General features: G+C 38.8%; 1 protein-coding gene across 1 annotated transcript in view; it reads left to right on the plus strand.

Moving 5' to 3' along the window:
• The window catches only part of LOC132846037 (glutamate receptor ionotropic, NMDA 2D), a 71,000-nt gene that overhangs the window by 24,916 nt on the left and 32,185 nt on the right, over positions 1-13,899 (plus strand). The window contains exons 6-7 of the mRNA XM_060870549.1: positions 1,943-2,057; positions 11,969-12,174. Of these exons, the coding sequence (XP_060726532.1) occupies positions 1,943-2,057; positions 11,969-12,174 (321 nt within the window). The remainder of the gene's footprint in view (positions 1-1,942; positions 2,058-11,968; positions 12,175-13,899) is intronic.

Here is a 13,899-nt window from a genome sequence, read left to right on the forward strand (position 1 = left end):
TTGCCTATAATATCCCTGGGCACATCTTTTAAATATCATCTTGTTTAGCTCAAGGTTCTGTTTAGCATTCAGTTTTGCATGTTTTGTTGCAGTTATAAAAAGAGCTTGTATGGCATATTTAGTAATTAGAGTCTACATAGGATATCCCTGGGCTGCATTACGTCCTCTCTTCTTTCTTTGAAAGAGAGACCAGGGGCAAGAAAACAGTCTGTTCTGACTTTCAACCAGGTCACAGAAACGGAAGACAAGAAACTTGCTCATAGAAGTGAAAACAACACGGGACAGGTGTTAAAGTATAAGTATAGCTCATAAAACTCATGAATATTTTGCATATGGCTGTGATTACAATAAAGATCTACTTGACTTTACTTAACTTGATACGTGAACCTTCTCCAAACTATTGCTGCAAAGTTTGTTGCACACACTTCTACAGAATGCCTTTGTATGCTGTAGCATTACAGATTCCTGTCACTGGTACTGCTAATGTTCCAGCATGACGGTTCCCCAGTGCACAAAGCAAGCTCCATGAAGACATGCTTTGCCAGAGTGGAACACCTTTGAAATAAACTAGATCACTGCCTGCACACCAGGCCTCCTCACCTAACATCACCTCACTCGTGCTCTTGTGGAATGAGCACAAATCCCTACAGACACACTCCAAAATCTATTGGCAAACCTTCGAGGAATAGTGAAGTTTATTATCACATTACAAAGATGGGACACACGATGTCCACAATAAGCATATCGTCGCTGTCGTTCGGAATCCTCGTATCTCCAAAACCGTTATTTTTCAGGAAATGAAAAAAACACTGTACCTTATCTGCAGTGCACAGGGTTTAGTCCGCATTGCAGTGGATTGTCTTGTGCTAAATTCCTGTCCTCAGACGAGCACCAGAACTAGCGGGGGTCAAGATTTTTTTATCTTTGAGCCCAGTGTTTTGAAGACATTTACCTCAGAAGACGTGTTGATTCGTTGCGACTCTTCTTGAGGAGAAATATGCCGCGAAGCTCTCCCGCGGAGTGAGGAAGAGGTGGACAGTTGAAGTGTCCAATGGAGTTGAGTGGAGTCCAATGAGATTTGCGCTCAAGCTATTTTCAAGACTTTAGATTGGTTAATAACTTGTAAAAATAACAGACCCACGTGGGGACTGACCAATAGCATCGATATGTGAAAAAATATGAAATTGACAAAATTTGGGCATACGAGGTTTCCGCCCGACAGCGACGATATGCGACTTTGATGGACAGGTATCCACATACAGATGGCCATATGTTATAACTTGAAATTTGAAATTTGGCCAGTAAATTTATTGTCATTTACTGTAAAAGATAAAAAGGACATATGTTTTAAATCACCCCTAGAAAGACTTGTGTTTAAGGGGAAAATATATATTTAATGATAATATTATTATTAATTATAATATAATTTTAATATGTTTTTTCCATTCTCACTCTTGCTTAAAATATTAGCAATTCCACTATGCATTGTATTTAATGTTTTTTAAATATTCCATTATTTTATTTTATTTTATTTTATTGTACAGCAATGCACTTCTCTAAATGTCCAATTTGCAGTACTATTCTGTAAAATAATAAAACAGCATAAATGCTGTAAATTTGCAGCAATTTCTTTTCACAGTGCAATGCAATGACTCATGACTCCAAGATAGAATTGGACTTGCTTCTGCACATAATACAAATACATAAAGCACTGTAACGTACAATAGCATTTCAGGAAAAGATTCATGCTTAAAGATATACTCTGAAAAATGTTGGATTGGTATGAAAAAGATTAATTTGAGGCAATTATAGAAAATATCACCTTTTATATTTCAGCCTCCGTGAATCCCATTTTAGTGCTGAGGACAGTGTGAATGCAGATCTCCACTACCTCTCTGTTTCTCATTTCCTTCTCTTATTCCCTATCATTTCTCATTTGCAGGTATTTCAGTAACATCACCATGAGTGGGAAGGATTACTCTTTTAATAACGAGGGCTATCTGGCCAACCCCTTTCTGGACGTCATCTCCTACACACCTGGCAGTGGCTGGGAAGACGTAAGAAATAACAAGGGTTTTGTTTTTATATAATCAGCTCAGATCTGTCATAGTACACTGTGGTTTTGGGGTGTTTTATTCTGTGGCTAATTTGTCTTGTGATGCAGTATTCAATGAAGGTTTTTTTTTGAATGTTAAAAGAATTCTGCATACAGTATGATGGTATAAAGAGATGTTCTTTAACTATAATACCTGCCAACAGTGTATCATTAGATTCCTTCTTTGTTCTCAAGCCGAAGTGTTGTGCTGTTGTTGGATAAGTGGGTTTTGCTAGTGATTCTGTGCTGTCAAGGTAAAAAAGGTCCTGATGATTTGAAAGCAACTGTCACCAATGGGGACTGCTGTGAATTTTTTTCCACCAAATAACTGATAAAATCCTCTTGGATATATATTGATCTGTTTTATAAAACAACATCAGGTTTGAATCCTGATGATGAGCCAGCCATCTGCGCCCAGAAATCAAGAGACCGATACTGGCCATGGAATTCTCGCTTTGTCTCTCGCCTGTCACTCACAATACTAATCAATCCCAAGCATTTGTGAGCTAATGCATAGAGAATAGGGAAGATAGTGCTTTCCTCCTATCATGTGATCCTGCACAATTAGCAGGATCCAAAAAGATGGCAAGGTTGACTTCACATGTCTAGACATCAGGTCTCATCCACAAGTGGAGCATCAAGACCAATTTGTTTGTTTATGCTGAGATCAAATCACAAATGAAATATCAGCTTTTATTTCCGAGTATTTATATGTTCATTTGTTAAATAGCATTACTGTATGTATCAGACCACTAAAGTAAAAAGTACTTTTTAAGCAAGTAATATTATTGGAACATGTGACTGACTGAGTGTTATTTACTAACACGTGTGGCCTGTTAGATTGATCGTTTAAACAATTAAAAGCTCTGAAGAGCTACATTCTGCCAATTTAAAGAGAACTGCAACCAAATGTATTGGGAGAAACTTTATCATGTAGCAAGACAGTGATTCAAAACACACTCTTAACTCAACAAAGAAGTTCATCAGGTGGGAAAAGTGAAAGGCTTTAGACTGGCCGAGTCAAGCACCAGGACATTTCACCTCCTGAAGAGAAGAATGAAGGGAGAAACATCCTGAAACAAACAACAAATAAAAGAGGGTGCTGTAAAAGCCTGGAAAACCACCACAAAAAAAAAAAAAAAAACGACAATTCGGCGATGTTAATGACTTGTGCAGTTATCGTAAGCAAGGGACATGCAACCAAATATTGTGTTGCTGTAAGTGTCATTTAATTTATAGCACAAGCAAATGAACTGGCCGTATCATTTTTATAGGTTCATAAGGGACTAAATAGAAACACCAAGAGAGTAGTTTATATTGAAATAGTGTATATGATTTACTCTGTCCTGGTTGTGAAGTAAAAGCATTATTGCACAGAAAGTGAAACCATTGTGCAGTGATGTTTTAGACAATACACTCATTAAAAAGAGAGAGAGAGAAAAAAAAACAAAACACTGTTTCCCAGGGCTCTGAGGCACTCATCAAAAGAGAAACCCATTACAATTAACTGAGAGCAATGCATCATGTATGCTTTGAGCACAAGTGCTGACTGTGTACAGTTGTAATGGAGGCGTACCGATATATTGATCCGTATCAGTGCGTTCTCCATTAGTGTGTATCAATATATGGTATTACTGCAGTCACTTTAAATAACTAAAAAGAAACAAGAAGATCTTTAAGAGAAAACATGCAATGTTAGCAAATCCGAAGCCCTGGTCTTGACTGGTCTTGAGTGCCTGAATGATGACATTTTGTTATTACAGAGGAACTGTAAATACCATCCAGAACGAAAGGAAAACAAAACTTACACCCATCACGTACACCTTGTACAGCGGGATCCAAAAGTCTTAGAGCACATTTTTAAAAAAAATAATACTGGAAAAATAAAACGAAGATTTTTGAATTTTTATATATTTAAAAGAGTGAAAGTAAACATTCGATATTTTATATTCAAGATTCTGCACTATTTTTAAGTCCCCATTTAAATTTCTGGTTAGGATTTAGTGACGTGACATACGACTAAGTATGGTGACCCATACTCAGAATTCGTTCACTGCATTTAACCCATCCAAAGTGCACACACTCAGCAGTGAACACACACACACCATGAACACACACCCGGAGCAGTGGACAGCCATTTATGCTGCGCCGCCCGGGGAGCAGTTGGGGAGGTTCGGTGCCTTGCTCAAGGGCACCTCAGTCATGGCAAGCCCGAGACTCCTGACCTTAGGGTTAGGAGTCAAACTCTCTAACCATTAGGCCGTGTCTAATTAAAAAGGGGACGACCCGAATACTAAGAAACTCTGAGATTCATGTAAATATTTCAAAGATTCTACATTTCTCTCAAGTTGTCAATAATAGAATTCGTAAATTTGTAGAATAATGTAAAATTAGTGGTCTCAGACGTTTCGGACCCTGTTGTATGTGGGTTATACACTATATGTATATATTCTGCAGAATTACTTAGAGAGATTGTCACTGTTGATTCTTACTGTTGGTTGAAAGAATCGTCGTTAAATTCGTCATGATCATGTCATAAATGTATCATAGCAGATGTCACACTCTGTCAGGATGTGTAATGGCACTTTATGTCCAGCTGTCGAGCTGTGTCATGCTATCATTATGTTGATAGGTGACATATTCATTGTCATGACAGCTTACACTACGTCATTATTGTTTTTGAAAAGAATAAAATGTTTACATCATTTGGCAGAAGGCCTAATCCAGAGCAACTTACATACATTTTATTTATACAGCTGAGCAGTTGAGGGTTAGATCTTAGTATTTGTAGCTAACGTCCTTAGCACTGAGCTACCACGTCCTCATTTGAAATTGTTGACCCTTGGCCATTTTAAACATCGTGCAAATCGAATCCTGGCTTATAGTGGGGTTTTTGGCACTATGTTAAAACCGGGTTATCATCGCTCTAAACCTCGCTTTTAACCCCTGATCAAGGAACATTCCATGCTTGTAATTTAGAAGCAGGGTTAGCATGGCTAACATGTGTCAAACATGTACAGTGTGAAACAACACAGTAGTAGAGTGCTACAACTAGATGCTCAGCAATAAACACCCAAACAGAAATTGAACAGTTTTGGCACATATAATGGGAAAACCAGGACGTGGACGGTGAACATCACAGAATTGTGCACCGCACCGTAGGGGAAATATCTTGTTCTGAAAAATTAGCGGAAGTTTTCAGAGAATGCTTGTTCAACTACACAACAAAATAAAAAAAGGCAAAAACAGATTAGAAAGCTGTGAAAGGTAACAATACCTGCTCGGGCACAGAAAGGCAGATCTGTCTTTTTTTCCTCACATCCAAAAGCACGAGACAGGCCTTTATTTAAAGTGGTCGTACACTGCATTTATTCAATCATGGTTGTTGACACCTCAAATATGCAAATTAGACCATTAACCCAGCATTTAGGATTGTACAGCATGAAACATCAGACTGTGAATAGCCAGGGTTTATGGTCTTCTGAAATGCAAGTATGCTGAAGTGTTTAACAAAAACAGGTAAAATAGAGAAAGTGCAGAAAAGTACACAACTCACTTAAAAGTCATTCAAAAAAATCCTTCAGGTTTGAGAGACGAATGAAATGATGAATAAAAGGTGAAGGAAAAACCTACACTCACAATGACTAAATGTGGTTCAATTATTTAATGCTTGATGAAAACTTTTGGCATTTTGGCCTTAAGCCTCAGTGAGCTGAATATAGCAGTCATGTGTAATATGTCAGGTGCTACCTGCAGAGCACATCTCATGGGAGGCAAAGGCAGTAATAACAAATATAGCTAGGAAATTGTCACAAACATTGCAATGTCACTCAGTACAAGATAAAACAGAATGATAAAGTTATAGAGCGGCTGCCATACAGACAAACAAAGACAAAAAAATGTGCATGAAATTCTGGCAACATCTTTACCGTTCAGTAATGTGGTAAACAATACTGCAGCTGGTTTCCACACCCCAAAACACAACTAGAAGTAATATAGAAAAAAATGCAGAAAACAAGAAAAAAAAAATAATTATTTATGCATGCATATTGAATATCTCCTGGTGGCAACAGAAATTTACATTTGATTATGAGACATAAATTCATTTAGATCTTTTTATAAGATCAGACACAGAAGTTTGTCTCTTGTTGATAGAAAAGCTATGCTAATTTGCACTGAGTCCATGTTTACAGACATGAAATTGTATAATTGCACAGTGGAAAGAGCAAATGTAAACACAAGAGCAGTTGTACAAATGACGCAGGTCATACAGTAGGTGGTGCAGTTCTTAATCTCAAGTAAAGATGAGCGCTAAGTGACAAACAGGCACAAACCTCAAGAAAAGCAAGGCTTCCAAGTATAAGCTTTGCTTTTGTAACTTTAATATTAACCTTCGTTCAATAGAACAAACCTGTTCCAGCATGACAATGCCTCTCTGCACAAAGCAAGGTCATTAAGGATATAGTTTGTAGACTTTGGAGTGGATGAACTCAGTTGGCTTGCACGTAGCCCTGACCTCAACCCCATTGAACACCAAAGCTATAATAGAGAGGGTTAAGGTTCTTTCTCAAGGGTCCAGCAGGGGCAGCTTGGCTGTGCTGGGGCTTGTACCCCTGACCTTCCAAGCAACAACCCAGAGTCTGAACAGTCTGAGCCACCACTAGCACTGAACTACTGTAATGCTCTTGTATCTTACAGGACAGAAATTCCTACAGCCACATTCCAAAGTGTAGTGGAAAGGCTTTTAAGGAGAGTGAAGGCAGTTATTGCTGGGAGGGAGGTATAATAATTCACAATAACTGTCCACAAAATTTGATCCGTGTACTGTATATCTTATCTGTATTGACATGTTGGTAGAAATTTTATTAGATCTCTCTATTCTGAACAACAGCAATTTCTTTTTTGCAGAACTGTCAATTACTGGATTCTATTTGTTTTGACATTCTGTGTAAACTCTAGACTCTAAAATCCCATGTGATCTAGAGTTTCTGGAATATTCCCGAGTCCATCTGTTTGTAACAACCATGTCACTACCAGTCACTGAGATCACAAATTTCAAATTCTGAAGTTTCAAGTTAACACCACTGTTGTTCTGCTGCCAAATGACTGGCAAATTGCATCAATGAGAGAGTTGTACAGTTTCCAATATACAGTAGCATTCGATGAGTACATCCTAAAGTGAAAGTGAATCCTAGTGAATAATAGTTAAAACACATATCTTTTTGTGTGCTTGGATGAACCTTGGTCACTTCATTTTACCTTATGTGTGGATTTCTGTTACAGAGTCTGGGTTTATATAGATGGAACCAGTGTGAATGAGACCCCCATTAGTTCAAGGCGTTTTTCACACTTGGCGTGTTTGCTGAGGTCTGAATCCGAGTGCGATTGCTCCTGCTGTCCCAACAGCGTTAGACTGGTTTCAGACTTATCTTATAGGACTCACTGTATTTTTTTTATTATTATTTGGTGCTATAATGCACAATATTGCTCCTTATCTTCTCTATGTTCCACAGCATTCCAATGTCACTCCTACTACACGTGTGCACATCATTGGCTAAAACACATGGAAGTTACTTTACTTCCTGAACACATGTATGAGACCCAAGTATGAGTTGCGCTCACGTTCATAGCAATTGTAGAATAGTTTTTGTGGAACCGAAACTCACACCATCTCCTAAAGGTAGTTTCCGGTCCGGGACTGAGCTGAACTTACCGATCCTCATGTCAGGTTTAACATTACCAATTTTTAATGCAAACTGTGCTCTGTTTTGGTTAAACTGCCAGTGAGAGAGCTCCCTAAGAAATGCCAGTCTAGTCCTTGAATAAGGCGGAACACTGGGTGACTGGAGAACGGTTATAAGCACTGGGTTGGCTTCAGTGGCAAGCCCCAAAGCTAAAGAATGAAGGAACGTGGTGGCTCCTACTGGCCCCAGGCATGCCAAGAGGTCACATATTGATCTCTCACTGTTGCTCATGTACTTCTTGTCAGCTTAGTTTAGATTCCCATGTCTCCAGCTGGTGAACTCAGCATTGATATCAGCCATTAGCCTTTGGCCTATTACAATCCACCCGGAAAATCTCTCCTCCCTGCTCCTTTTCTCTTCCAGCATCCAAAATCATGCCCTGCACTGATTTGAGTACTTTGTTCCAAAAAGCTGGACAAAAGAGCAGACTGGCCCTTCAGATTCTAGGGTTTTGGAGTCTTGAGATTGCCAAAGACAAACTGAATATATCAAGACGTTAACAAACTGATGCAACAGTTGGGCGAGGGTTACATGCTATGTCTCTACAGAGAGTTGTGTTTTATGCTTGAGATTTATTTTAAGATAAGATCTGCAGAGCTCAAGAGCTTCAGATTAGACACCTTAGTGGGAACTCTGGCTCTGAGGTTTTCTATCTCCAACGATCAGTCTTTCTATTTCTAATTCTCATCAAATATTTAGGAAAGTGCTGTAATGTCGGTTTACGAGGGTGTGCTGAGTATAGATGTTTTTCCCTTTCCAATTGTTTTCAGTGCTCTGGTAAAAGTCAAAAGGCCTGCAAACGTTCCTAAATGATTTCCGTAAAATGTATTGTTGATCCTTAGCATAGCCAGTGGTAGCCCTGACACAAATAGGACATTTGTATGCTCTTAACATAGAGCATTAATTCTCTTCTTGTTAGATCTATTCACTAAAGTAGTGTTCAGCCTACTTAGGCAATTATTCTGTCACATAGAGTGTATTCTTAAAACAAAACTGTTCATCAAATTAAAGGATAAAATGTGTAGCTATAAATGGATTTGTCCTTCTCTAGCTCCAAAGCTCATTATGGTAGATCAAATCTGCTGTGGTTGTATTTAGTTTGTTTAAATGCTGTCAGTTTGATTTGTAAGGACTGTTGTGTCTTAAGCATGCCCTGTTTTATCCCCACCATTCCTGGCTCTAAAAGGTGTCGCTCAGAGGGATGGGTGTGTACGGCAGAATGTGTGTATGTGTGTGTGTGTGTGTGTGTGTGTGTGTGTGTGTGCGCTTCACTCTGTGAAAGCATTAGCTATTCCCCAGGGAGAGAGTGTTTGATCATAGCCTGTCTTTTACAACTCTCCCTCCACCTAGGCATAGAGTGAGATTTCTGCAGAGCCACCACTTTGCTGAAATGTGACAGAAAAGTTACAACATCTAATTTTTTCTCTTCCAGATATTAGAACTGAACGATAGAAAGAACGAAAGAAAGAGGAAGAAGCTGTACCGGTAGAAATTATTGAAGAGGTCCACCAAGACATGACACTTCTCATCAGACATATCCACCTCTTGCAGCAGTTTCTTAAATATAAAATGCCTTATACATACACCTCTGCCTTTTCTTACTCAGTGGAACACTCAGCTGAGTGTTAACTGAATGGACGTGAGTCTTGAACTCTTCCTACACAAGATTTTTAAGACGTCTCTCCTTGTCACATTTGCAGACGAAGTCAGAGTCCTACAGTGTTCTGCTTTTTTTGCAGGGTAAACAGAGTTCGAGTAAGACAATTGAATCGGAGAAGACAAGCTGGAATGTATGATCAGACTGACCTGCAGAGAAAGGTTGATGACAGAAGTAAGCAATGGAGGCGTGAAGGTGACAAGCAGGCTGTCAGAAAAAGCTGTTGCTGGGAAATATGGTCTTTCTGTACTGTACCAGGTTTATGTCTGAGGCATTTTTAAATAAGCGGTCACATGTCAGCGCTAAGGCTACAGAATGGCTGTAAGTAAGCAGGACAGTAATGCCCACGCCTACATGCTGGGTTGCTACCGTTTCCCTTTCAATTAACTGTCTCGGCTCTAAGCCCACGCCGTCTTGTACTGAATCCCAAGCAGCAACTGGCCGCCAGGATCTCGTCTACAAATTACACACAACCAACAGTGTTGTGTGCACACCGTCTTAGCTGTGATAGATATATAATAGAGCAGAAGTGCAATTTCAGTGTCAGGGGCAGGTGAATAGCTCTATGGGGATTAAGTGGGGAGCTGCAGAATTACTGATAGCTGTCACTGTGTGTGTAAGTGTCAAGGATAAACCCAGAGGCCAGAGTCAGTCTTCCGGGCTGCGTATGTTGCATTTACGAACAAAACTGCACAAAATATGCTAATTACAAGATGCTGCAAGTGCACAACAAGGCGAATGTAATGAGACATCTGCGATCTCGTTCAGACTAAACGGAACCAAAGCAGAGTTGTTAGAAGTCTTTACTGTTCAGTCTGACTTGCAGTCGACAGCATATTTGACCCATCTTTTTCTGCGAGTGTGATTTACTGAAGGATTGCACTCACTGATGCAAGGTGATGTGCCCCTTCTGCACATCACTGTCACTGATAAGACCCAGCAGTGTGGTGTCATTGGCAGATCTGAGCAATATGACGGCTGCGCTGGTGGAGGTGCAGAGGCTGGAGCGTGAGGCCTGAAGTAATGAGGAAAGCGTGGAGCGTGCAGCATTCACAGCCTGACAGTTTGAAGAGCCTGCATGCCCACACAGTTCCTTCTGGCGCTATAGCATTGTGCTAGCCCACTCATTACCATTGTAATGTTTTTTTGTGTGTAATTGGCCGAGTTGACATTTTACGGCAACCTTCTTGTGAGATTTTTATTTCATAAAATGTTTATTTCACTGCCTAATGATGTTTCAGTATTACACATTTCCTGCATTCATTTGATTTGGACAGTGTTTACAGAAAATTGTTTGGCTAAGGCTTTTTACTGTCTCAAATACATATGCATATACATATAATGAATGCATTATATGTTTTAAAATAATTTAAGTTTGGTTTTATGCAAATTTGCTTTTAGATTGGATTTTTAATAAGATGTCTGGCTTTCTGGGGCAACCATTCAAAGGCTTTTATAAAGCTAATAGTTCTGCATGGAGATCTGTAGGCCAATCAGTCTGTATAGAGATGTGACATTTGTTTGCTGTGCGAATACAAAAGGCTAATTATTATCTAATTAAAATCCAACTGCGCCGAATGGTTATAATATATCTGAGCCTAAATAGATGTCCCATAGGACAGGCAGACCAATCAATACAGACTCTTAGTTGGCTTGTGTGTCTGTTTTTTTATTCCTGTGTGTATATAGTTTATTTGTATAGTGCTTTTAACAATGTGTGTGTGTGCGTGTGTGTTGTTTGCATTGACCATTAAGATGATCATAATGGGAATTAATAAAGCAAACTTAATATAGAGAGGTTCATTAGACTGTAGAAATGAGAATACTCTTAACAACACTGTTGTCTTTAGTAATTGTTACCAGATCACAATCACATGGAAGACAAATTGAAAGTGCTACACTACTTTATTTTGTCTCTGCAAGCAAATGAAATGGCCTTAATGGCACACTTAGTAAATAAAGCCCTCAAGTGTCTCCCTGACCTTTTCCTCTGTTGGCCAGCTCTTAGCTAAAGGCTCCATCTTGCTTCTCAGTGAAAAGCCCCATGCTGCTTCTGCACTAAAGGTCCAAGCCTCTCAGTGAGAGAAGTATGGAGGAGGCAGGGAGTCATTTTTCACTGCCTCAACACGCTCGGCAGGCTTCCCAACATAGAGTGAAGTCATTCTCCTCAATCAACCTGCCTCAATGACACACCAAAATGAGGCAGTTTATAGTAAGGTGTAATGGGGTGGGATGACCTCTGATGTTCATATGAAGGAAAAGTGAATAAAAAGAGTGTTCAAGTCTAGAGCAGGCATTTTTGACGTTTTTGAAAAAAAAAATGCCACTTTGTTCCCAGACAATGAAAAATCTAGAGTTTTGCTTTCTGTCAGCAGATGAACCATGAGTCAAGGCACTAACCAAAGACCTTCTTTTTTACTCATTATCACCTGGTCCTTGACCTTACCTTGTGTTCTCTGTGTGTGGTCTCAGGTAGGATGGTGGGAAAACGGTGTGCTGCGTTTGCGATACCCAGCCTGGTCTCGATACGGTCCCTTCCTGCAGCCTCCTGATGATGCACAGCACCTGAGGGTGGTGACCCTGGAGGAGAGGCCATTCGTCATTGTGGAGCTGGCTGACCCCTCCTCAGGAACCTGCATCAGGGATTCTGTGCCCTGCCGACGACCTCTCAATGCCACGTCAGTATGATACTCAGTCTAACACACCATTACACCATTACTCTTTCCCTAAAAAGCAAGTTTTAGGAGTATTAGTTCCACCAAGAACTGCTTCATCATTTCAACAGTGATCAATTTAGATTTCAAATTACACAAATTACAAATCCTTGCCTTGCTGAAATGTGTAATATTATCCAGTTCATTCCAGCATACATTTTTATAATAGTAAGATATTTTTGTTGTATAATTAGCAAACAGTTAACATGTTAACGTCCACAAAAAATAAACTCAGATTCATTCAATTAATAAAATAAGATGGAAAAATATTTTTAGGTTTCCCATATAAAAATGGTTCAGTAATTTGTATTGTACAAACATGCCTGCCTGTCATTTATTTGCAGAAACTGCTCTGTTTATTTGCTGATTTCTGCATCACATAGCATAAGTTTGTATATATATATATATATAAAATTTTATTTATTTATTTATTTTATTATTCCCTGATGGGAAAGTCGGCATCAACCAAGATTCCAAATTCTATATTTTTATTGTTAAATGCATCACATGCCTATTTTGTTTTTACCTCACAAGAACAAAGGGTAGGGTTAGGGTTAGGGTTAGGGCAACAAACCTGATATGATAAAAATGAAAAACATCAGAAAAAGTAAAGAAATTGCAATAAAAAGTAAGTAAGAATGAAGTAAGTTTTGCAAAACAAAAAAGTAAGAAGTACAATAAAAAGTAAAATACAAATAATACAAAAACAGTTTACAATGTAAGAGAACCCGTATTCAGTATAAACGATTTTTAACAACCGGTTCCATAGTACGCTGTAGTGCAAGTATGCAATTAAAGTGATGAGTATACAATTAAAGTGACAACAATTTTAAAGTGAAAAGTGAGAATTTAGTGTAATTTAATGGGTAAGATTGTCAGAGTTTCTTAGTCCAGTTAATATGAAGTTGGGTAAGGCAGTCTGTTGGAGGATATAGACTGTTCTGAAGTCTGGATGTTCTGACTGTAGTGCTCTGGTACCGCTTGCCAGACTTCATGAGGATAAAGAAATTGTGAATGGGATGGATGGGGACACTGAAGATGTTCCTGGCCCACTTGTATGTCCTGCTATTGAAAATGACCAGTCTGATCATTCATAGCCAAAAACCTTCTCGACCTTCCTTTATTCTGAGTCTTCTTGTTTTTGGTTTGTGGTTAGATGGAGATGTTTGGTGTACTTTAAATAAATTCTATTAATATTCTGCTAGTGTCAGTTTACAGGTGAAATATTATTACAGTAGAAATGAAGTAAGATGAGTACAGGATGAGTTTCTAATGGATAGGAATAGTGAATAATAATGCGGATGCATTCAGGAGCCCACAAGCCCATTAAGAAGCCTTTAAAGCACTGCTTAGAGTCAGGGCTCTTAGTGAGGCAGATATTAACAGGTAAACAACCACAGCAACTGAACAACCATTGCAAAACAGTTTTTTTCCTGCTCACCCAGTCAAAAACAGTAACTGAAAACAATAGCCATATTAATGAATACTGTGAATATTGCTGAATAGTAATGAAATGGAGATTTGATTTATAATGCTGATGTATTTCCTTTTGATACAGTGATAGCTAATAATGTTGGCTAAATCTAAAAAAACAGAAGTTTAGCAAACTGGTTCACAGTTGTCTGATACAGACGCAGTGAAAAAAAGCCATTCGTGAATTGAATAGCATGAATCTGTGCGAAATGTAGT

Source organism: Tachysurus vachellii, chromosome 5 (genome assembly GCF_030014155.1).
Source record: "Tachysurus vachellii isolate PV-2020 chromosome 5, HZAU_Pvac_v1, whole genome shotgun sequence".
NCBI lineage: Eukaryota > Metazoa > Chordata > Actinopteri > Siluriformes > Bagridae > Tachysurus > Tachysurus vachellii.